The sequence below is a fragment of the Columba livia genome, chromosome 16 (genome assembly GCF_036013475.1).
Source record: "Columba livia isolate bColLiv1 breed racing homer chromosome 16, bColLiv1.pat.W.v2, whole genome shotgun sequence".
NCBI lineage: Eukaryota > Metazoa > Chordata > Aves > Columbiformes > Columbidae > Columba > Columba livia.
Genome location: NC_088617.1, coordinates 4,376,551 through 4,401,108, shown reverse-complemented (window position 1 = coordinate 4,401,108; position 24,558 = coordinate 4,376,551). Strand labels below are relative to the sequence as shown.

Sequence of the window (24,558 nt, the reverse complement as noted above, 5' to 3'; positions counted from 1 at the left end):
ATGGGAGATGAGAGAATGGTAGCTCCTTGAAATCAGCTTGGGGAGCAGAAGCGAATAAAACTGCCTTTTTCTTGCTACTAGTGCTACTTGAACTCTCTCAGATGTATACTTCACATGGATAAATGATTGCGGAGACCTCAGCCTACCTAACAAGCCTGCTCTTGTAAAGCAAAAATTATAGTGCCTGCATACTTGCCGTCCTCATTCAAAAGCCTATTGCTTGTGAATATCACTTTATACATATTATTGCAGCTTGAAATGCCATTCCTCTTCTCCCCACCCATTTCCTTGCCTGGCTGTGACATACAGGAACTACACCCAGTGTTTGACTCGCCTCTCCTGACCTTTTGTAACTTGGCTCCAAACTCCTTTTTTTGGGTCTTTTGCAAAACACTGTCAGAAGGGAAAAATCCTTTGTTAAAACACAGCCAACTCCTGCCTCAACGTGGAACAGTTTGTTCTGCTAAAAGAATGAGCCAGTTCAGTGAGCAGAAAAACATTGCCATAAACCAGCGGACTCAGTGCGCTGCAAAAGCCATCGGCTGCACTCAAGGTCTGAAAGGACGACTCTGAAGCAGGATCCACGGGGAGAAAAAGAAATTAAAAAATCCACAATCCTCCTCTGCCAAAACCCCGTTTCCTTGCTTTCAGACGAAGTATTTTGCAGTTGTCTTTTTGGTTATAGCAGCTGTAAGTGGGGGAATGGGAGCTGATGCTGAGCCAGAACGTAACGCAGCGTTCAAAGCTAGCATATTGCAAAAGGGCACGGTGGATGAAGTAATCCAAAAATGCTCAGCTGGGAAGGGCTGCAGCACTCTAGTTGCCTTCAGCCTGTGCTGCAGATGGGCTCCGGCACCCTGTGCTTGCTGTCTGGTGCTGTTTAGTAGCTTGGTTTAGTCCTTTCCACCCACATCTTGTTTTAAAGCTCTGGACGCTCTTTATTTCCCTGGAATTGCTGCAGGTCTGTCCCTTACGTGGCTGGTTGGTAACTGATGATCAGCCTGTCTTCAGCAAGTGTTTCTTCATTGCATAAGGGATTTGGATGCTCAGTGAGAAAACAGTGTGACCCTCCAGCAGGTTTTTGGGTTTGCGTTTTTACAGCGTAATAATTTTGGTGCTGCTATAAAAGCTGACACTGGCTTGCTTTTAACAACACATTTGGTGCTAGCATCTGGAGTTGTGGTGCCTGAATATGGGGTGATGGCCCCAAAATAGGAGGCCATATGGAGGTGGATGTGCAAACCTGCAAGTGGGGTTATGAGCAGAAGTGCTTCAGAAACACGGGCTCGGAGGCTTCCCCCAAAATGGGTCTGTGCAGCTGCAGCGGCGCTGGGAGCGCGGCGGGCTCTGCGCTCCGTGGGCTCCTGCCACGGCGGTGAACTCCTCGCCAGCTTGGCCGAGTGTTTCCTGCTGATTTAAAAGACTCCAGTACCCTTGTCTGCAATGTAACATGGACCAAAATCTAACTCTGGATCTCATTTTGCTTTGGGAACCGGGCGTCTTTACTCTGAGCTCCCCAATAGTTTTTTGGGTTGGAGCCAGTTCAGCAATTTCAAAAATAAAAATGCAAGTAAATTTTAGGTGTAACGTACTCCTTTTCATATGCATTCTATAGGGCTGCATCTGCTAAAGCTGCCCTTGCCCTACCTAAAGGGTGATGCTTGATAATAAGCTCTAAGTGTGGGATCACAAGGTGTGCAGTGAGTCTGGACTCGGGATGGCAGAACGTTACTGACCAATGTGGGGCTGTTTGAGGTGCCTCTGACTGAGCTGCAATCACAGACACCCTAGGGAAAGCACAAGGGGCTGAAATTGGAGCTCTGTACATTTATAAACATGACTGGTGTTCTCATACTGTCCCGTTCAGGCACAGACCGACCCACTGGTATTCGCCAGGTGAGTGCGAGGTGATGGGAGACCCAGATACCTATGAGATGAGTGACTTCATGGAGCTCCATGAATGCTGCCTGGTGTCCCCTGCTGGTAGTGTTAACCTCGGAGCTGCTCTGTCGAGAGATGATTATCTGTCTGCTGGAGCTTTTCCTTTGTGGGAACGCCAGGAATGTTTTGCAACATGGACAAAATGTGAGGATTGAAGCTGTGGAGGTGGGTCCCTGTGATGCTGGGACTGTGAACCCTGCTAAAATAGTGTAACTCAGAGCAAATCTGTAATGAAACCTCGATGCCAAAAGATTTTTTTTTTTGGAAGATGTTAATGATATGATTGCATAACACTTATTTTGTGCTCAATCAAATGAATGAGGGCAGAGGAAAAGGAGTGAGTGAATTAATGTTAGTGATGTTCAAACAGAAGCACGCAAAGCTCCGAGGGACCATCAGTGGTTTTGTTTTGATGTGCATTGCATATTTTTTTTTTTTAATTCCTGACATTTTCCTGAAATATAGCACTCGGGCTTGTCTCTAAGGGGGGCACATTGCCAATAGTCTAAAGGTTATATTATCCTAGTGACCTATTTTTATACTCTAATCGCGTTTGGTTTCAGCCACCCCTTTCTAGCCTTCCATCTTGCTTGGGTTTGTGTTTGTCTGAAAAAGAAGAAAGCGGAGATAATGACTGTTAGTCCCTGAGCACGAAGGCAGCAAGCCAGCTCTACCCAGGTAACGGCAGCAAAGGCGAGTTGCCGCTGTTATGGAAGCACGAGAGCAATCCCAAAACACAGCTCATAAATGGGTGACGGCTTGAAACAGGGCCACGAGGAGCTTTGTGGCGCAGAGGAGAGAGATCTTCTCTTAAAGGCAGATTTTAAATGGAGAAGTACAGCAGTTTGTAGAAGGGCGAATTTTTAATGAATAGCTCTGTTTAACTAGCCTAAATGGAAAAGATGCTTTTCTACTCTAGGCCTGCCAAGTAACGGAGAATGAATACGATTGTTCGGTCAACCGGCTTCCACTGCCTTTAGAGTGTACCCGCGTTTTCAAAGCCAGGCTTAAGCTCCACAGCACCCTGACCAGTCAACATAAAGAGAAATTGTTCCTTAGTACAAATGTTGACTATGTGATGCTGCTTGAAGGTCAAAACTGCTGAAATTTGTGCGTGTGTTTGTACATTTGTGCAGTGAGAAATAATAAGAAGCAAAGAGGCTTTTTTTGCCTGCGTGGCGCCTCTCAGGTTTCAGTTATTTTGTTGCTTTCCCTGTTCCTGTTGAGAGCACCTGAGTTTCGAACACCTGCAGTCACAGTGTGGTAGTGATCTGCTCTGGAGGGGGAAAATCTCATTAACTGTTCATTTGTGGGACCTTGCAGTCCAGTACGGGGTGAAACCCCAAAGAGTTGTCACAACCTTGGTCTGGGTTACAGACCAGGCTCGGGGTGCAGATGTCCTAGGTGAGGGCACGGTGTGGAGGTGCTCACCGCTCGCTGGGAGCCTGGGTGATGCTCTGCTGCTGGCGTTTTTAGACTGCTGGAGACAACCCATCCCATGACTTCCCTTCCATCCGCAGGCTTTGCAAAGATACCCAGGGAGGGTGCAGGACTGCAGCTAACCAGGACACACAGACACAGAGCGGGAACAGAGGAGCTCAACCCTGCCAAATCTTGCTTTCCCTGTTAGAAAACTGTGCCAGTGCATTTAAAGAGAGGTTCTATCCGTACCTGCAAAGCTGGGATTTGCTCTGGAGACGTGAGCTGTTCACTCTGTGTCTGTCCCTGTTGAACCACAGGGATGTAGCCTGAAGAGGTCTTTGCCGGGTTGCTGGAATGCACCCTTCCAGGTGGTGTGTCCCCAGATGGAATAGTGATAACTGCCCTGTTCCTGGCAGGGGACTGTGTTCTCAAAACCCGGTGGCGATGCTGCTGCGTGCTCTTTCCCCACACTTTGTTACCCTGTGACTCCAAATCTATGGAGGTGAAACCCAGATGGGAGGTGGTGCGGGGCAGCCTCTGGCTGGGGAATGAGCCCTTGCCCCTTCCCACCTGGCTCTGGAGAGTGCAGAGTGTCCAGCCTTCCTCTCTCCAGCACCCAGATAGATGCACCCAGTCCAGGCCAGTGTGCTGACACCCCACTGGACGTCTGCTGTGCTGCAGGGACCCTGCTGCAAAACGCGGCGGGGTTTACTTCTGAGGTGCTTGACGGTGGGAAGGGGGCAGGTGGATCAGCCCTTAGGTCTGGGTGCTGCAGAGAGCACCCACTCATTGGTGCTGGCCACAGGGATTTTATTTACTGGTGTTTACTTGCTAATTACCAGTGGGGAGTCGGGAAGTCATCTGTGGACCAGACAGGTGTGCATCTCCTGGGTCTGGCTGGAGGTAGAGCCTAAAGGGGAGAGACAAAAACTCTCAAACATCAACTTTTTTTCCCTCCTTTGATTCCCTCCTTTTCCTCCTTTGATTTTCTCCTCCCCCATATTATGCTATCAGCCAGGGCCCACAGAGTTTCAGCTTAAAAACAAACCACTATTATTTAAAATGCCAATATTGTGCTTGGCTTCATATGAGACAGAAACATCAACTTTGTCCCTGACCTGGGGAGTGTGTCTGCCTGCCTAGCAGGCACTGAAAGTGTTGAGAAAACTGTTATTTTGCTTCTATTTCGGTGTTGATTTTTTATTTTTTTAAAATTATTTATTTTTTAAGCTGAGTATTTACTCTTTGGCAGAGCTGCATCCAACACCGGAGCCCACAGCAGAGTACACAGCCGTCCTGCGTGTCCATGTGGAGCCTTGTCCCCCGTGTGAGCGTTGGGCACCCCGGAGATGGGTGCAGGGATGGGCGACTGTCCCGTGTCCCCATGGCCGGGTGGTGGGACCAGAGCTGCTGTGCCCAGCTGTGTGCTGCTGGTTTTCTGGTGGTCGTTTCTATGCGAGGTTTGCAAAAGGTCGCAAAAATTAATCTTCTAACTGGGGACCTTGGCGCTGCGCGGAGTGAATGTTTTGCATTAACAACCTAACTCATTAATTCACTGAAACATTTAAAACCAAACCAGTTATATCCAGCCAAGCTGGAAAAAGCTGAAAGTTCAGACTCAGCAGTGCAGATTTCGAAACCTCCCTTTGTTAATCTCTGCAGAAGTACATTTTCTGAAATTGCTAAGCTCACTTTGACCGGTCTCGGCATTGTTTTCCTCAGCGGAGGCAAAGCCGTTCTGCAGAGGGTTGGAGACGTCTACCTGGACCTGCCGATGGGGATGGGAAGGATAGGGGGACGCTCAAAGCACCGTTGGAGCTTTTTTGGCTGTCTCTAGCAGAAATGCTGTGTTACTTTCTTAGATTGGGACCCCCAGATTTCACAGTTTCCATCTTCCTCCGCTATTATTCTTTTCTGAATCACTGGGATTCACTGGGATAGTTTAAATCGCAGCTCTGCTGTCATGTCACTAAACACACATCATCCCCAGGGTCGGTTCCTGATGCTTTAGATACGAGACAAATGTACCCCCGGCCACGTGCTGGGCTGGGATCCCACCTGCCCAAAGGAGCCTCTGGGCTGCTTGTCCTTCCTGCATTAATTTCTTCTGGGACTGAATTGGTTAGACTCTGCTTTAGGTCAGTTTTTCCTCCCATTTCCAACAGCAGTGGCAGGTTTAGGTGCACAGGTCACTTGACCTGCCTACTCTGGTACCTCACGGTTAAATTAGCAGGTAGAAATTAAATAGGAACAAGGAATTTAAGTGCAGTCCCTTCATTTTCCTGGCTGCCAAGTAGCTATTCCATTCAGCTAATGTCTCTTTGCTCCAGTTCATCATAAAATAATACATAGGAAACAAAGTTATGGCTGTATAAATTGATCTGAGACATTTGCAGTGGTGTTACACTGAGCTCTGTTGTAAGGCTGGTTTTTAATGGATTAATTTTTCTGCCATTAATTTACCCTATCCATTAAAACAGCCTCGCTTACTTCAATGACAGAGAAATCGGTGAATTATCCATTCTATTATATATTAGTGCTGTATTAAAGTATTAGTGCATTCCAGAAGGTGAACAGTGAATAAAACATGCTCTGAACATGTGGTTATGCAACTGTTCCATGGAAATGAAATGGACAAACAATACACTTGATTAATTTTTTTTCTTCCCAGTAAATTTGCACTGTGATTCACTTCCAGTTAAATTTGCAATCTGTGTTCTCAGGTGGCATTAATATCAGAGCCCCAGCAGGAGAGCTGCGGCGGCTGGAGCTGCTTTGATTGCATTTTTAACGAAAGTTGTTGGAGAGAGCGTGGAGCTTGATGCAAATGTGCTGGTAAATGAAATGCAGAGCTTTTAGGTTCTCCGTAGGTGGGTCAGGCAACTCACATTTACCCAAAATAATAGTGACAGCGTGCTTGGGAGAGGCACTCCGTTAATGTGGCACAATGGGGGTCTTTGTGTATCTCTGTTGCTCGGTATCAAATTTACTCTGTTGATAGATAAAAATCATCTTTTTGATATCTGGCGACTCCATAAACACTAGGTAAGAGCGTCTGGGACTCGAGCTGTCCCCGTGATGGAGACTCTGGAACTGGATCTCTACCAGGACTTTGCTGGAAAGGAAAAAGCTTGCAGAGGGCCCAGCAACTTCTCCCCAGCCTGTGTTAGAGCTGCGGGATAAAATTAAATCAGAATTCACTTTTACTCTTGCTTGCCTGACGTGAAACTCCTTTCAGCCTTTAAAGCTATATTTTGTAGCCCTCAGGCTGGTCTTAGTGTTCTTTTTCCTAATTGACTTGGCTTGGAAAGGTCATCGTACCCTGCTAGATTGTGTAATATTTAACTTAGCGTCAAAAATTAGGATCTTGGAATTGGTGTCAAATGGATGCTGTTCCCCACTGAATAGCAGAGCCCATTCATAGTCATCCAAGTATTCGACTTGCTAATGCTAATGAATAACTTTCTGGCCCACTGCAGAGGAAAACCACGGAAAGGTGGGTTGAGAGCGGCACAAAGCAGGTATTGAGAGTGTGCAATTCGCACCAACCTAATCCAGATCACAGCTTTAATACCTTATTTATAGACATTTTTTTTTTTTAGTTATAATTTCTAGCTTTTCACAAAGCTTTAGCATAGCAAACAGTCTTTTCTGATGCCAAGTTCGGTGATGACTAACACTATTTACAGGACTGTTTTGTAATCTCAGATCAGCCCACATTAACGGGAAGTTACGTTTTCCCATCAGTCTTTTAGACAGTGCCTGAGAGTTGCTGAGGCCACAGTCGGCCATCCAGGCTCTCCTGTTTGAAAGCTGACATAATTTTTTCCAGAACAATTTCTTTTTTCAATTTCCAATGAAGTTAGAGAGGTCAAATTGTACTTAGTTTTATTTTTTTGCATTAGGACCTTTCATTCCTCTGCTCTAAAAGCAAAAATAGGCAGAGGAGGTATTGCATAAGCACCACAAAGTCATTTGCCCGATCTGCATTTCTCGGTGCATGATATCAGCTCAGAATATCTGATATGAGAAAGCTACTGGTGCACAACTGCTGTAACTGATAGGAGTTACCTCTCTGAGTCATCTGGTAGGATGGTGAGTTGGTCTTTTTTTTTTTAGTTCAAGTTTTTATGAGTGTTTTTTATAAATCTCCATTGCTGTTACTGTAAATCACAGGAAAACCTGGCACGCAGTCTTTGTAATATGAATCAGTGTGTCCATATGCTTCCAAGTGACCTTGCAGTCTGGAAAAACACCATTTTATCCCTGTGTTTAAAGGAAAAAAAGCAGAGTTGTTGCATAAAAGGTTGACAGGGGTTAAGGCGGAGATGTTGCTTCCACAGATGTGCTCCCTTCCCTGTCATCCGGACCCGTCACCAGGCAAGTGACTGCTGGTGCCAGCTACAGGGACAGCGTTCCTGCCCTCGCGTCGTGATCTCGGGCACGGAGCATCCGCTGTGCAGATGGCGAAGCCACGTCAGGCCAGGAATAAGGTTGTGGCTAATGCCCTGGCCTTCTGCAGGCAGGAACAGTTACGGAACTGCTTTAGCTTCAGGGAAAAAAAAAAAGAGAGAGAGAAAAAGATTATTTCTTTACTTTTTTCTTTTTTTATTCTTCCTTTTATTTTTTTTCAACATGACAGATGTCTGGCCGCACCAAGCCCAGCCAAATGGGCTTGTGTTGCCGAGAAATTACACTCTCTTAGTAAATAGCCCCAGTGCACCGAGTTGTGTGAACGCCAAAAGCTGCAAAGGTGGTGGGAGGGGAGGACTGGGAGCCAGGAACATGTGTGTGATGCTGCCTTTGAGTTTTGGGGCCTTACCTTCTCTTGCAGCTCCAGCCGAAGCCTCAACAGATGCTGTTAAAACAGTAATGAAGTGTTCACAGGGTGGGGAGGGGATCTCACAAATGCTTTGCAGGCTTGTTGAATGAGGGGCTAAAATACATGGACCTGGCTGCAGCCTTCTTGCTCCCTACGGCAGAGCTCCAGGCATCTCTGCTTTGAGCTGCTGAGAAACTTCCCGACAGGGTGGTTAGAAAATGCTGATTTTGAAGAAATTGAAGTGTTCTGTGGGGAATGGGTTGTTTTGTTGTCAGGTATACCCTGTCCGGTGTCACTTCCTGCGTGCGCTCCCTGCCGAAATACCAGTGATGGGTCCTGGGTAGGGCAGGAACAGGGAAAATTTTGGCATTTTACCTCCTCAAATGAGAGTTTGATGAGAGCTGTAAGAGAGGCATGTTTGTGTGTTTGCTTTTTTAAACAGGTGATTCACAGATTGTATGTGTGAAAATGCGGTAAATCCAAGGTCAAGTTAAATTTTTCCAGTGAAAGAGGCTGAAAATGATTTATTGAGTGAAACAGTTAAATATCGGGACAGTTGTGCTTTGTCTAATGCCAAAGGAACTAACCTCGCCTCCCTCTCTTTGTCCTCAGGTTCAGTGGCAAATATAGGCATTTGTCAACATTTGACAACAACTCGTTGGGACATCATGAATTTGCTGGAATCTAGACCACAGAGCACTTGCAATAGCGCTTTTTAAGTTTGAATTTCATTTAAATGAAAGAAAAATAATAATCTGGATCAACTGAAGTGATGGCTAGCAAAAGAAAATCCACAACTCCCTGCATGATACCAGTAAAAACACTGGTGCTTCAGGAGACTGAACTGGATGCTGGAGAAGGTGATCGTGAAGGAACACAACAAGATGCTCCTGCGGAAGGGCCAGCAGCTGGTGATGCTGGTGCCAGTAACAGTAATAGCGGAGCTTTGTCTAATGGGCACCGTGGCATTGCTGATGGCGACACCTATATCTGCAAGTCTTGTGACTTTGGATCTCAAGACATTCATCACTTCTTTGGGCACCTGGACTCTGAGCACTTAGACTTTAGCAAAGACCCTGCATTTGCGTGTGTTGCGTGCAACTTTCTGGCAAAAAGCCACGAAGGGCTCTCGCACCACAATGCAGAGTCGCACGCTGGTGAAACAAGCTTCATCTGGAGGGTGGCTAAGCAGGACAATCGTACAACTGTGGAGCAAAGTCTCTGTGAGGCCACCAGCAGCCATGACCTGCCGGGAGAGGTCCCTGAGGAAGGGGTGGATGGCCAGTCTGAAATTATCATTACCAAAACCCCCATCATGAAGATAATGAAAGGTAAACCAGAGGCCAAAAAAATCCACACGCTGAAGGAGAACGTGTCAAGTCAGTTGGGTGGTGAGTCAGAGGTGAAAGACGGAGAGCATCCATTCCCGAATGGATCTGTGCCCGTCAGCCAGCCCACTGCAAGTTCAACAAAATCATCTCATATAGTGAATGGCTCCATCATAGGAAACGTGCCTGTTCTGCAGGCGGGGGTTGCACAACTTGTGTCACTGCAGCAGCAACCCCCGTTGCATCAGCAGCTACCTACGTCCAAGTCCCTTCCCAAGGTGATGATTCCCCTGAGCAGCATTCCAACGTACAACGCCGCCATGGACTCCAACAGCTTCCTCAAAAACTCTTTCCACAAGTTCCCCTACCCTACAAAAGCCGAGCTCTGCTACTTGACCGTGGTGACGAAGTACCCAGAGGAGCAGCTGAAGATCTGGTTCACTGCCCAGAGGTTGAAGCAGGGCATCAGCTGGTCACCGGAGGAGATCGAAGATGCCAGGAAGAAGATGTTCAACACTGTTATTCAGTCGGTGCCACAACCCACCATTACAGTTTTGAACACCCCTCTGGTTGCAAATCCCGGGACTGTCCCACATCTTATTCAGGCAACTTTGCCAGGCCATGTGGTGGGGCAGCCGGAAGGGACAGGGGGGCTGCTGGTCACGCAGCCCATCATGGCCAACGGGTTGAAGGGCACCAGCTCCTCCTTCACCTTGGCGGTGACTTCTGTCCCCAAGCCCCAGCCAGCACCGCAGCACGGCACGGTGAGCTCCAGCAACACCGCGGGGGTGAAGGTGGTCAACAGCGGCCAGCCGCTGCTCACCGCCTGCCCCGCCATCTCCTCGCAGACCTTCCTGGATCCCAACGTGTACAAAAACAAGAAGTCCCACGAGCAGCTCTCGGCTTTGAAAGGCAGCTTCTGCAGAAACCAGTTCCCTGGCCAGGCTGAAGTCGAGCGGCTGACAAAAATCACTGGCCTTTCCACCAAGGAGATCCGGAAATGGTTCAGCGACAGGAGGTACCACTACAGGAACGTGAGAGGTGGCCGTGCCGTCTTCCCTGGAGACAGCGCTCTGGATTCTCTGCCCGAAATAACCTTCGACGTCTCGCCCCGAGGAGCTGAGCTGAGCCCGGCGGCGGCGGCGGCCGCACCAGCTCCTCACCCCCCGCCGCGGCGTCAGTCCTGGCACCAGGCACCCGACTTCACACCCACCAAGTACAAAGAGCGGGCGCCGGAGCAGCTGAAGGCTCTGGAGAGCAGTTTTGCCCAAAATCCCCTTCCTGCAGAGGAAGAGGTGAACCGCCTGAGGGGCGAAACAAAGATGACGCGGAGAGAGATCGATAGCTGGTTCTCAGAGAGGAGGAAGAAGAAGGTGGCAGAGGAGAATAAGAAAGTGGAGGAGGCGGCTCGGCAGGAGGAGGAGGCGGAAAATGATGGCGGGGAAGGAGAGGACTCTTCCGATGAACTGAGGGCTGCGAGTGAAAATGGCTCAGTTGACACCTCTGGCAACAACCCGAACTCGGCGGAGCGGAAAGTGAGTCCCATCAAAATCAACCTGAAAAACTTGCGAGTGACTGAGTCCAATGGCAAAAATGAGTTACCAGGTGCTGGCGGAAATGAGAAAGGGGATGGCAGCTCCAGCCAGCCGCCCAGCCCTCCCAAAACCAAACTGAACTTCAAAAAGACAGCCCAGCAGCGGCATCTGCTGAAGCAAATGTTCGTGCAGACCCAGCGGCCCACGAACCAGGAGTATGACGCCATTGTTTCCCAGACGGGCCTGCCGCGCGCCGAGGTCATCCGCTGGTTTGGGGACAGCCGGTATGGCTACAAGAATGGGCAGCTGAAGTGGTATGAGAACTACAGGCGGGGGGTGTTCCCCCCGGGGCTGGTGGAGGTCAGCCCGGCCAGCCGGGAGGTGCTGGAGGATTACTATGAGAAGCAGAAGGGGCTGCGGGAGGAGGACGTGCCCGATCTGTGCGAGCGCTCGCAGCTCAGCGCCCAGCAGCTCAAGGTGTGGTTTGCAGTGAAGGTGGAGGAGGAGAGCAGGGGCACCGGCCCCGAGGAGGGCTGCGCTGGACAGGCAGCGGGGACTCGGAAAGAGCCATGTGAGGCCGGCTCGGAGGCGTTGGAGAGCAGTGAGCGGGGCGGCCAGGAAGGCAGCGCCGGGACCCCCGATACCCCTGGCCCACTGCCCGCCATGCGGCTTGGTAAGGGCACTGCCTCGGGTAGGGCTGGCTCAGCAGGAGCGTTTGGGGCACTGAGTGTTTCCCGTTTGGGAAACTGAGGCTTTAGGTGTCTGGTCCTGCTGTTTTGGTTTTAACTGAGGACACCCCTGGGAAAGAGAAGTGTCCCTTCCAACCCAAACTTCTCTGTGATTTGAGGAGGAGGAGGGTCTGGTGAGATGCCATTAGTGCAGCTGCCTGCCCGCCCATGCCTGCTTTGGTCACTGGATGCTGGCTCCATTCTGAAACCAAGTCCTGGCTTTATTTTAAACCTCAGAAAAAACAGTAGGAGTGTCTGGTCCCTTTACCTGCCCTGGGGTAAGGTGGCCCTTGTGTTTCATAGAATCATAGAATATCTGGTTGGGAGAGACCACAAGGATCATCTGGTCCAACCTTTCTCGGCAGAACAGAGTCTAGATAAGATGGCCCAGCACCCTGTCCAGCTGAATCTTTAAAGTGTTTATTTATGAAAGGGAAGGGTATTTGGGAAGGAAGGGGTCTGGCTGCTGCCCTTGTACCACTGGCTCCCTTCATACCTCCCCTTGGCCTCAGGCAGCAGATGTAACCCCTGCCTGCACAGGCAAAAGCCTCCTGCCTTCCCTCCCCGAGTGCCAGCTCTCCAGATGTGTGAGCATCCTTGTTTGGCACTGGGCAAGGTTTGGCTGTTGAAGATGGAGGCTGCGACGAGGGAAAGGACATGGAGGGCTGGTGTTTACAGCTGCTGGCCCTACCCCTCCTCCGGGACTCACTTTTGAAAGGCATGTATGTGTGTGGAGGAGAGGTGAGGTGGTTTCCAAGCCCTCCATGGGCTCTTCCACAGTGCAGCCAGGGGCTGTTCCCTCCCTGGCTGGGGTTCCCACCAGATGGGGATGGCCGAGCCCCTTGCTGGGGTACTGGGCAGCTGGGATCTTCTCCAGCCCCACTGCTTTGCTTCCAGGTGTCCCACACGCCTCTGCCATGGCTGTAGGCCTAAAATAAATCAAGAAAAATCTGTTGCTTGTCTCCCTTATCTAATTTAGTGTGGGTTTGAGTGGGGCCATGCCCTTCTTGCAGCTGAGAACTCTGGATGTGTTTCTGCACCCTTTCCTCCCCCTCCCAGGTTTCAGGTCCCTGTGGTGAGCTGGAGCATCTCTGACACCTCTATTCTTTTTCAGAAACGGACTGACCTCCAACCACCAGCCCTGGAGGATCTGCTCTTACCCTTGAGAAGAAATGTTTGGTCTTCAAGAAACCCATGGGCCGGCCTGATGCAAACCTCAGGAGCAGGACGTGGTGATAAAGCACTGCCGTAAACGAGACCTTTGAGCACAGCCCACGGGGGAGCACGCGTGCAAAAACTGGGCACTTGGTGCAGAGCTCTCGGTGGCCCAGCCGAGGGGATGGCTGAGAGCTGGCAGAGCCAGGGGCTCTGCTCCCACCCGCCAAGTAGGATGCTCTTGTTTGCCTTCCAGAGGACAGACTTTCAGATTTCATATTCATATACCAATGCCTACAGCTGCCTATACAAGCATAACAAATCTCAGACGTGTAAACAAGGTCATTGCTTAGATACGGACTATCATGGCACAGTACTATTTTTTTTTTCTTCTGTCCGTTAAAGTGTTTGTTCTCTAAAGGCTGGCATGGCTGCATATATCCTCTCTGTCCTTTCTGTTCCTTAAGCCCTGGCAGTGAAGGGCTTTGCAGGCAAACAAATGTGTGTGTATCTGTTAGGAAAGGAGAGGTATCTGAGAAGGAAACTGCAAGTCTTGCATTAAAGTCCAGTGGGAGCTGAGTGAGATTTTTATCCCAATGGATGAGGTTAGATTTAGCATTGCATACTCTCCAATAAGTAGCTGGTCCTGAACCCAGGTAATGGAGGAGATGGAGTTTGGTGTCACCTGTCCCTTGTTGGCTAGAATACTGTCCCCTGCACTCCTGGAGACAGACTGTAGCAGGCTGTTAAATCTCCAAGTCTCCCTTTAATCACTGAGAACTAGCACATCATAATTTTTCCATCCTGACCTGGAATCCTTTTTATTGTTCAGAGGGAACAAGCTGTTGTTCAGAGCGAACAAGCTGTTCTTCAGAGAACAAACGCAGAGAATACTCAGTGTTGCTGCGAGTGGTTCAAGTCATTGTTGTCTCCGCGGGATCCGCGAGGCAGCAGCTCTTCTGCAATCAGGAAGTTTCCCTCTTGCAGCCCTACATGACAGATCCTCCTGCAGCAGCGCTGATAACTTCAAGTGTTTGTTCCAGTTTTATTTTTTGCCTTTTTTTTTTCCAGTTCATCTGCAATAGTTCTGATGAAATAGCAAAATAAATTTCCCAGTTAACCCGCCTGCTTTCCCGGTACCTGTACCTTTTTAACGCGCCCATGTTGTCTTGGGTGGTTGGTTGCTGTGTGATGCAACTACTTGCAGATATTTTTTTGTAATATTCTTTTCTAACAGAAAAAAAGGTCTAGAAGGGAAACTCTTGAGATGAACAGTCCAGCCAAGTGCTGTGTCAGACTGTTCTGTCACAAACTAATCAAATCCCAGCTCAAAATTGGTTCCATGTCTTGCCTTCACTTTTGCTCTTGGAAGGCTATTCCAGAATTTCACTGCCTTTGAATGGTTAGAAACTTTATTTAAATTACTAGTTTGAATTAATTCATGGCTGGTTCATTCCTGGTTTATTTTGCAGCCAACATTGTCCTTTAACTTAAATAGTTTTTGGTGTTTATCCGCTGATGTATTTATGGAGAGTAGTCATAGCTCCTTATTTTTGCCAAGCTAACTCAGCCAAGCTTTTTCAGTAGAAGGATTTTATTTAGTGAGAGCTTTTTAATGTGGGAGAGTTTATTGTTGGTGGTAAACGATATTTATTAGAAGGGTGGGTAGCAAGTCCCGAAGGATCGGATCCAGAGATTTACAAAAAAATCTGGTTGAAAACCAAAAAAGCTCTTTCAGAACCTCTTCCAAAGATGGTGTCTGATTTCTACCTTTAATTGCCCTTGCTTTTCCAATTCTTCGTCCTTTCTTCAAGAGGCCGCCTTGCTCACCTATGAGGAGGGAGTTTTATCCGCTCGGTGCTTTGCAAGAGAGGGTCTCCTCTCGCCTGGTACGCGCCTATGTGGTAGGTACCTGTGCCTGAGCTCGCGTAGCTCCCCCGGCACCCGGTGTCACCCCGCAGCCAAGCGTGAGCATCTGCGTCAGGAGGGGATGGATAACTTGCACCCTGAAGGGATCCGGGGCAGACACCCACACTGTGACACTTAGCAGTCAGACAAACCCTCCCCAAAACGCTGCGAGCAGGGGTGCTGTCATCCCGGAGCACCCTCTGTGACAGCAGACTCCCTAAATGTTTTTTCTGTTTAGAAGCGCTATTGCTGGTCACGCCGGGGTTGGAGATATAACCAGCAGCTGTCCTACCTCGGCCTCGTGTCTCCTTGGCTGGGCAGCATCCCTGCAAAGACAGCCAGAGCCCCAGGGGTTCACCCTCGTGGGTGCAATCCTGCGCACCCCAAAATCTCAGAGGTGATGGGGGAAGCTGGGTGGTCCTAGAGCTGGAGGCAGCAGATCTGGGAGCGTGCGGCCCGAGAGTATGAGTGTGTGTACGGTGTCACCTTCAGAGAACAAATACAGGTAGGTCATTTACTCTCTAGTGTCTATGTACATGCAGGTTTTTTTAAGTACACATATATACAGTTCAGATATGCCATTGATTCTTTATTGCATTAAGATGTACATTTTAAAATGTACACTTCTACTAACTACTTGCTATATAAATATGTTGGAAGTGTAGTTTGCCCGTTCAAGGTGATTTTCTGTGGGATTTTTGGTGTACACTTAAAGGCCTATGGCTAATTGGAAGAGTGATCCCCACTCCATCTACAGAATTGCTTAAGGACTTGGTATGAACTGGTCCCTTCAAACTGTTTTTCCATGCACTAGCTGAAATTTTTTGCACTTGGATTGTATTCAGCCAGTTTTCCAGCAAAATGAAAAGAGAGGTCTTGTGAGCTGGAGGGAGAATTTCCCGGTGTACACAGAAAAACCAGCCTTGAGGGTTGGAAGCTGCTGAGGTTTTTGAGCTTTGTCTCCATGCATTCATACAAGCACAGCAGGAGTTTTCTTTCTTCTGGTTTGGAGGAATTTTAAGAAGTGGTTCCATGCAGACTCCCCTTGGACGTGGCAGCCGGGCAACCAGGCTGGCAAAGCCCCATTGCAAGGGGAGGATAAGAGTTAGAGACAAAAAAGATCAAAAAATAATCGAGTTCCCTTTCTAACTCCCACATTCCTTGTTATCTGCATTTTTTTTTTAGTTGACTTGAAATCTCCATGAAAGTATAAGCTAAAGATTTTTGAGAGTTTGGCTCCGTGGTCCTCTGTTTCCTTAACACGTTGTTTCTGAAGCTGAGAAGCAGGTGTCATCTCCAAACAGACTCGGGTTTTGGTGCAGGACGTTAGAAACGTGTTTGCGTCTGAAACTGGAAGGAGCGATTGAGAGGTGGCTTTGACATTCCCAGCAGCTCTTCTGGTGTTAAGAGGAAGCATCACCACAAGTCTATAGAGTGTGTGAATATTTATCATCGTCTAATCAAAGATTATCATCTTACTTGAAAGGAGGGGTGTAAGATAGAGGTTGTGTAGCCAGCATCAGTAAGGAACGGAAATCAAATTCTTCACCTCCATCTGCTCTGTGCGAGTTTGGGCTTGACAGGCACAGTAATTACCATCGTTTTTAATCCGTGTGAATCTTGTTACTTATGTCTCCGAGACTGCTTAGATTAAGGGCATAATCCGATTGCTTAATAACCCCAGACCCTGATTTGTGCCGCACCTGCTCGCTTGTGTAAAGGGCTGCTGGTTCTCCTGATACAAAGAACGCAGTTACTTCATTCATGCCAGCAGGCCCTGCCGTGACTCTGTGTTTCATTTGGGTAGCTTATTTTTCAACTCCTTAATTGGCATCCTGGAAATCATTCTTTTTTATTTTTTTTTTCGCAGAACACTAAACAAACCATAATTTCCAGGCTCCCATGTCCACTCACCTGAGAGCTGAGCGCTGCTGTATCAGACCCGCAGCCACGGCGAGAGAACGGGCACAAGCGCTTGCCCCGATGCTCGGCACACGGCTGGCACAGCCCGCACAGCTCGTGTCCCCTCCCTGCCAGGGGCTTGTCTTGTCACCACGAGAAGCCACCAGCAAAAGCAGTAGCTGGTGGCAACTGTGGTGAGAAACGCCATAGTCAGCCCACAAGTGCACTTGGAACCTTCTCCTGCACGGGTGATGCTCACTGCTCACACAGAAGCTGGAGGTGCAAGATTATGTGCTTGGTTAATTTTTGCTAAGTGTCCCTTGTCTGTTTAGAAGGATGTAGAAGGCTGGTTTTACATTTACGCTTTTGGGTATACTTTTTTTTTTTGAGAAGTGACAATTTTTGGTCACAGGTAGAAGAAGTGTTGTGTTGTCTTCCCTGCAGCCCCTCTTTTAGAGATATTACAGAGACAAACTGATCAGAAGGTGATGCTTGGAATCTGGGAATCAGAAGAGAAAGATGATTTTCAGCACTTAGGCACAAATTAGAAAGTTAAAATGATGCTGCACCTTCCTGTCGAGTTGATGGTATTTAAAGCACTTGTAAACTTCTCTCTCCTGTTGCCCAGATAATTTTGGCTTTGCTCTTTTCAAATCAAGCAGTGGCCTAATGTGATACAGCAGCTCGCTGCAGTAACCTCTGTTGTCTCAGTTTGTCACAAAACCAGCAGGGTAAGACTAGGCAACACTACGAATGGAGGGGGGATGAGACACTTGCAAACTGTACTTTTTTTTTGGTATTATTTTTCCCCCCAAGTTTAGTTTCTGCTGTATGTTTTATTGGCAGTGGTCCCTGCCAGGAATGCTGGATTTGCATTGAAAAACTTAAAAGCAGAGCAAGGGAGCTCTGTTGCCTAAGCAGTGATTTTTGTTTGGTTTTCTCGTTATTGCCTGTTCCAGTAAAGAGTGCTCTGTTGGCTGGTGTTGGCCATATTTTGATGGCACAGTTAGAGCCCCTTTTTCCCTGTACTGATGGAGGCTGGTATTAGGAGGACTCTTGCTTACTGGTGCTAGCGAAGGTTGGGCTAGGAATCCATGGCATAGAAAACTTCTTGCTAAAATTGCACTTTCTCTCTGCCCCATCTGGCTCGTGGTGGTGTTATGGGTACGTGGCTGTGATTCCCCTTGCACATACTAACATTGCACTACAAGAGAGACTTTGGGAACAGCGTGTTGATCACTTTGTTTCTCAGCAGACCACAAAGTCAGCCTAATGGGGTCTTTTTTTTTTTTTTTTTTTTAATTATTATTATTTAGAAATCATGCTGGTGCTGAATGACCTGGAATTTTTGCTTGGATTTATCCAAAGGAAAATGTAATTGTAGCTGCAACGGGACCTTTCATAAGGGTGGCCGTGCAGCTTGGGAGCGGAGCAAGGGCTCTGCTGTGTAAACCGTCTTTGTACCGGGGAGGTGTGGGGGGTTCCAGGGGGGTTATTATTGTGGGTTTGTTCTTTTGTTTTTTTTAAGACCACGGTTTTAGATGGTCACCTTGGCAATCGCGTGAGACAGGAAATAGTTTTTACTTTTGGTAAAGGTTTAAAGAGGAAAAAAAAGTGAAGCTGCCTGTGATTGTGGGCTGTGGCTATTACTAGGGCTAGGGTAGCTGGTACCTGCTATGGACTTTACCTGCTCTTATTCTGAGGGCAAGAACTCCCTGTAGCAACAATGCCACTTCTGAGAAGTGAATGGCAAGTTTCCCTTCCTTTTGTATATGTGGATGTGAGGGTGGGCGAGGGGAAGAGCTTGCTTGTACAGTTTGTTTGAAATGAAACCAGACGTTTTTTGGTTGTTCCTAAATAAAGAGTGGAAAAGACGAATGGGAGTCGACTGGTGATTGTACTTGGGTTTGAGGAAGCTCATGGGGCAAGTGGTGCTGAAGTGTCCAGTGCTGGTGAGAGCAGCCCTGCACAGGGGGATATTTGCTTGTCCAGGAGCCAGGAATGCTCAGTCACCACTCTCACATGTGTTTTAAAAACATGGTAACTTACTTACCTGCAGGGTAAGGCCACAAGTGTGAGAACCCGACAGCATGCTGGAGCCCAGATACCTCCATCCTAGGAACCCTTCTGCACCTGGAGTGCCTGCTTGTCCCCACTCCGCTTCAGAAAAGCCTGGTCAGCGGTAGCACATAACCCTTATTTTACCCTTTTGAGTCAACAACATTAAACCTGAGGCTGTTCCTGGTTATTTCTCCCCCCAGTAGCTGCAAATGCCTTAAAGCCGGGAGGAAGGAGAGAACAGCACAGCCTCCCCCAGCAGGGCTGCACCCCAGCTCCTTGGTGCAATTTGGGGACAAACCACCAGCCATCCAGCCACTACCTCTGTAATACTGACACTTTTATTGTCGTTTAAAGCTAGAGCGGCCTTGTAAACGTCGAGTTTCACTACTGGACCCATCGGCAGTGGCTACACAGGTAGATGCGATGCCGCCAAGATAGAGATAAGTGCCGCCTTGGTCACTCGAGTCCCCCCGTGCCCGGTGTGCTGGGACCGGTCCAGCGAAGGATGGAAGGATGGCTGCAAAGGGCCTCGGCAGCTGCGCGGGATGTCCGGGAATACAGGCAGAGCAGCGGTGGCAGAGGGCTGGCTGGGTTTCCTTTACTTTTTTTGGTCTCTTTCCTTGCCATTATAGACAGTTTTGTCTCTCACCTCGGCGGCTGGCAGGCTGTACGCACGGATGCGCTTCGTTAAGGGCTTGGTGGTGAAGGTTGGTGGGTGTTTGGGGGGTTAGGGGTCTTGTGTGTGTTTAGTTTTTTTTTTTTTTTCCAATTTTTTCTTTTTAGTTCTCCACTTGAACACCCTTCAGCGGAGAAACTGGAAAAGCTGCCTGAAAGTAGGCCATAGCAGTGCCGTTTCCATAGAAACCAGTTCACAGCGTGCCGTGAGATTCACAAGCACTTGCAGGTGCTTTCGCCCGCCGAGATGGGCTACAGCCGGTTGTCCCCGTTGATCCGGGTCCTCCGCAGTACCCTGGGCACAGACAGAGGGGACATGGCTCAGGCTGACCAAGGGCAATGCTCCAGTGCCAAAAGCCACCCCACAGGAGGAAAGTGAGGGCTCAGCACATCCACCGCACTGGGGGAAAGTACCACCAGCTGTGGGGTGGCACCTCCTTGTCCCACCCTATCCCCATGGACCCCAAAGCAGTGACTCCCCCAAAGCTTGGCACAACTTTTGTGCTGAAACTGAGAGTTTTCAGGCAGCAAACAAGGTTACGGGGAGGCTGCATTTATCAGCCCGCACAAAGGAGGCTGAATTGCTGGGGGGTCTCACGCTGGGAAGACCTCAATGAGCACTGGCATTACCTTCGCTCCCGGCTCTCGAAGTGGTCAGCAAGCTGCTCCTGTGACACACGGAACTCCTCAAAGGGCTGCTGGTACCGCAACTCGAAGGAGCCCTCTCTGCCTCTGCTCGCCAGCAGCTGACTGGAAGCATCCCCTGCTCGCTCCCGAAGGGCTGAAGCACTGAAGAGGTTTATTTCACCATTCTCCTGCTTAGATCAGAAAAAATATTGAAAGGGCTTGGGATTTTGAATTGTATGTCTCGTAACACAGGCAGTCCCAGTGAAGGGCCTTGGCTGTCCCGCGAGCTGCAATGCAGGGCGTGCAGGATCGCAGGGTTTGCAATGCGCAGCTGCTCTGTCTTTAGCAACCATTGCTGTCTCCCTCCAATGTCATTTTAAATGAAGAAATAAAAGAAACATCTGTCTCTGACAGAGCTCTGCCCTCAATGTGGATGGTGCTGGGCCAGCTGGGCTCCGTGATCCCAAGCTGTAACTTCCCCTGAGCTCAGACAGGGATTGGGATGGAGCAAATCTGCCTCCTTCAGCTTTTGCTGAAGGCATCACCAGGCAAGTCAAATGCAGCCCAAGCAGGACGCTGCTTGAAATGCCTCAGCTCACTGTAGGAGGGGAGCCCAGAGCTTCCCATCCCACCAGCCCTCAGTGCATCCCCACAGCCCAGCAAAGCTGAGCTTTGCTACACTGACCCACCAGCAGTGCAGAGCCCTTACCTTGCAAGGGAAAATGTCGATCTTAACGAGCAGGGAAGCCAGCTCCAGGTTCTCGCTGTAGTTGTTTTTCAGGGGTACAGATCGGAAACCTAAAGAGACAGTTCTGGTGTCAGTCCCCTGGCACAGAACTTGAGTGGGTTTTCTCTATGCCCCAGCACCCTCCCATGGCAGTCACCCCCAAGCGATAGCAGCAAATGGATGTGATCTGGCACAGGATGGACTGAGCCAGCCCAGAGCCTGACAGCATCTTCCTATGAAACTCAGCATTTCCCCGGCTAACACCACAATTACCAAAGTGGTGAGGACCACCCAGACACCCCTTGTTGCCCAGAGTGCTTTACCTGTCTTCAAGCCTTTCACCAGGAAGGTGGCCTGAGCCAAGAAGTTCTCGTCGCTGAACATGTCCTCCTCATACACCACGAAGCGGAGGAAGGCAAAGTCGGGGTTGCTGACCTGAAAGTGGAACTGCTTCGGGGTCCAGAGAGGATTCAGGCCATTGTCCGCTGGTCAGAAAACACCCTTGTCACTGGGCAGCCCTCACTGAGCCCTGTACATACCCTATGGGGCCACGTTTTGCCCATGCCACAGTCAGGATAGCGGTGCCTCCCACTCCTTTCCCTTTGTTAACTCACCCACAATCTCAGTTTTCTGCTTGGCGTTGTCATACTCAGCACCAGACACCTCCACCTCCACAAAAGGACAAACGATTCCCCTTCCGTTTTTGGGAAGGTGCCGAGCCCCCAGGACCTGGGCAGAGAGCAGGAGAGACTTGGTAAGAGACAGAAGCAAAGGAAAAAACATTGTTTGCATACATCTTCTTTCCAAATAAATCACCCTGGCTCTGCTAATTGGAGAGAGAAGAGACACCAACAGCCAGCCCAGCACATCCTGCCTCTCCATGAGAAACAGCTCCCACCCCTGGAAGCTGCTATGGTGTTACCAACCACCAGTTTGACTTGTAAGCCAATAAAACAGGTTCCTGTCTGCTGCCTGCACAGCTTGGGACCACAGCATCCCTTCTACAGCCTGCCAAGCCTGGGGAGCTACGCTGAGCACCCTGTTCTTTGCCCAAACTTCTCAGCCTTCCTGCCTTGGCTTGATGATGAAAAGGAGCTGCTCTCTGCGCCTGCTCTGCCTCCAGTTCACAGCACAGCCTGTGCTCAACTCCAATGGCAACCTGCTGCCTTGCAGGAGGAAGAAATCCCAGCTCCCTCTTGCCAGTGGCCATATGTCGCTCCAGCGTGCTGTGGGCACACCGCTGTTGCAGGGGAAGGACGCGCTGCCAACGCTGGATCATGTGCTTTGAGTCATGCTGGGCTCGAGATGGCTTCTCCATCCGTGAAAGCTGGCTTTGGTGGGGACATCAGCGGGTTTTGCCAGAGGACAAAAGGCTGAGCCCATCTCTTAAAGGAGACGGTGACAGGCTGCGGCAGAGTGACTCTTGATACCTGCTGGTGGCAGCTGCATCCCGAGATGCAGGAAAAGTTTGGAAAACAGACAGGGAGTTTTAGGGAGATGGTAGATACAGGGTTAATGGTGCAGATGGGACACGATGGAGTGTCCTCTCTGAGCAGGGCTGTGCTGCTTTTAGGTGGCATCACTCCGAAACAGAGGTGGCTTCAGAGGAGCTGCAGTTTGTGCATGTTGCCAGAAACCTGGGAGCACCCAAAAGGCAGGATCTCTTCTGTCTGCTCCCCAAGGTCTGCTTGAGACCGAAGGACTTGCAGAGGACATTGCTGACCCACAGATAGTCAGCTTGGCTCCAAGGCCACTAGGGATGTCCAGGGGGACAGCCACTGGTCCAAACATCAGCCATCTGGTTTGCCAGAGCCATGGCCTTCCCTGTCCCTCCAGGAGCTTTGTCTGGTGAGCTGTCCCATCTCCCCGCAGAGCCGCTGTCATGTGGCTCCATGAGCTGACACAGGAAGAAAAGCATTCAAAGAGACCCACAGACCATCCTCTGGTACCCCTCACCAGCAGCACCCCCTCCTCTTATCATCACCAGCAGTGCAACACAGAAATGGGCTGAGAAGTCCTCTCCAAACATGAGCATCTTCCTGAGAGGGGCCATGAGCAAGGGGACATGGAAACATCAAGCCCAGAGCAACTGAGTGACAAAGAAGGGACAAGGCACAGCTCTTGTGTTTCCCCACTGTGAGCCACTCTGTGCTCTGACAGTCACAGCCAAGCTCTAGGGACAGGGATGTCACCTCCGTGGCTCATGGATGCCACCTGCCGGCACTGGGCCCCAGGCGAGAAGGGTCCTGGGGGGAGCACCCAGGGATGCTCCTGCTACTCCTCTCCAGGCACCTGGAGAGGCTGGTGACACTTCCCTCAGCAGCACCCATGGGTCTTCTCTCCAAGCCTGTGCTTGGGACAGCTCTTAAGCAGGGGCTGAGGGGTTTGCTGAGGATCAGCAGAAAGAGGTCAGGAACCCAGAAAAATGTTACCACCCCACTTGCCCCAACCTCAGTATAACTGCCTGGATCCCACCCTAGTTTCCTCCCATGCCGGCAGGAGGTACTGACCTCAATGGAGATGGAGAGCGGCTCAAGCCCCCGCAGCGTGCTCTTGTCGAAGGGGTCGAAGATCTCATCCCGCATGTTGGTCGGCTGCAAGACGTACCCACACTGGCCGTTGGACATGAACAAGGCCTGGTTCATCTGCATGGGCTTGTCTGGAGAGCACAGGCAGGAGATGGAGGGAGGAGGCCCCTTGTCCTTTCCACAAGCAAGATCACCGGGGTTATTGGTGCCTCACGGGAAGCGCTTTGCAAGGGAACCTGGCCTGTCCCTTGGCCATCCCTCATGTGCCACGGCCTCGCTGCAGCCTATGCACATGCTGGGGCCATGGGGTGACTTTCTCACACCCAACCTGCCCAACTACCCTGTGCTCTACAGGTATGCCTTCTTTTCCTCGCTCTCCTTTCAGCTGTTCTTGTCCTGGCTCTAACATTTGCCAAAACACCCTGCGAGATGCCTCAATTTGCAAAAGGAATGAAAAAGCCAGCAGGAAAAAGTGAGGCAGGTAGTTTTCTGGTGAGCTGGACGGGCTCACAGCAGGGTTTGGCCAGGGAGCACAGGGAAGGCTGGAGCAGCATGGAAACAGGAGAAGGTGAGCAGAACAGCAAGCTGGACCCAGACCCTGCAACCAGCTGGTGTCCCAGGGCTGGGGCTGCGCCATCCCCTTTCGTACATCCCCTGCCTGTCACCAGGGACTTCAGGGGAACTCCCTTATCTGTCTCCTTTTCAACTTGTCCTCATGGCATCGCAATCTCCTGGCTCAGCCCAGCTCCCCTCCCAGACCCCCTGTTTGCCAGGACCAGGTTAGCAGGGGTGCAGGGAGCACCGGGTCCCCCAGGAACCTGCCCACCTTCCTGCTGCCCTCACCTGGGGTCTGGAAGTTGAGTGCCACCAGCTGGCTGCCGCAGATCCACATGGGCAGCGGGTCGTAGTTGGAGGAGTCGAGGCGCTGGCCCTTGGGGTAGATGCGGGAGAGCTGTAGGCGGTTGTACTGCAGGAACTTCTTGCCTTTGATCTTGTTGACATACTTTTCTGCCTTGGTCTCGGGGAAGGAGGACATATCTCGGTAACAGGCCCTCTCTGTGCCAATCTCTGGGGGGAGGTAGCACAGCATAAACCAGGAGAACATTCCCTTTCCAGACTCTCCAGCCACCCTGGAGCCCTTCCTAACATCATCCTCTCCTCCTCTGGCTCAGCCACCATCAGATCGTGCAGACCTTGCC

The 24,558-nt window shown here is 50.0% G+C and overlaps 2 protein-coding genes across 9 annotated transcripts in view; one reads left to right on the top strand and one right to left on the bottom strand.

Moving 5' to 3' along the window:
- ZHX3 (zinc fingers and homeoboxes 3) overlaps positions 1–18,619 on the top strand; it is a 45,297-nt gene extending 26,678 nt beyond the window's left edge. For all 3 annotated transcript variants that reach the window (XM_065031903.1, XM_065031904.1, XM_021287896.2), the window contains exons 3-4: positions 8,798–11,721; positions 12,891–18,619. In XM_065031903.1, coding sequence (XP_064887975.1) covers positions 8,958–11,721; positions 12,891–12,901 — 2,775 coding nt within the window. In that variant the 5' untranslated portion in view covers positions 8,798–8,957 and the 3' untranslated portion in view covers positions 12,902–18,619. The remainder of the gene's footprint in view (positions 1–8,797; positions 11,722–12,890) is intronic.
- Positions 18,620–19,124: 505 nt separating this feature from the next.
- PLCG1 (phospholipase C gamma 1) overlaps positions 19,125–24,558 on the bottom strand; it is a 45,139-nt gene continuing 39,705 nt past the window's right edge. For 2 of the 6 annotated variants that reach the window (XM_065031899.1, XM_065031900.1), the window contains exons 26-32: positions 24,203–24,427; positions 23,342–23,490; positions 21,446–21,560; positions 21,155–21,316; positions 20,814–20,902; positions 20,108–20,295; positions 19,125–19,772 (exon numbers count right to left, since the gene is read on the bottom strand). In XM_065031899.1, the coding sequence (XP_064887971.1) occupies positions 19,730–19,772; positions 20,108–20,295; positions 20,814–20,902; positions 21,155–21,316; positions 21,446–21,560; positions 23,342–23,490; positions 24,203–24,427 (971 nt within the window). In that variant the 3' untranslated portion in view covers positions 19,125–19,729. Of the gene's footprint in view, positions 19,773–20,107; positions 20,296–20,813; positions 20,903–21,154; positions 21,317–21,445; positions 21,561–23,341; positions 23,534–24,202; positions 24,428–24,558 lie in introns of all 6 variants that reach the window. The other 4 variants (XM_065031901.1, XM_065031902.1, XR_010466547.1 and 1 more) reach the window with 3 other exon arrangements.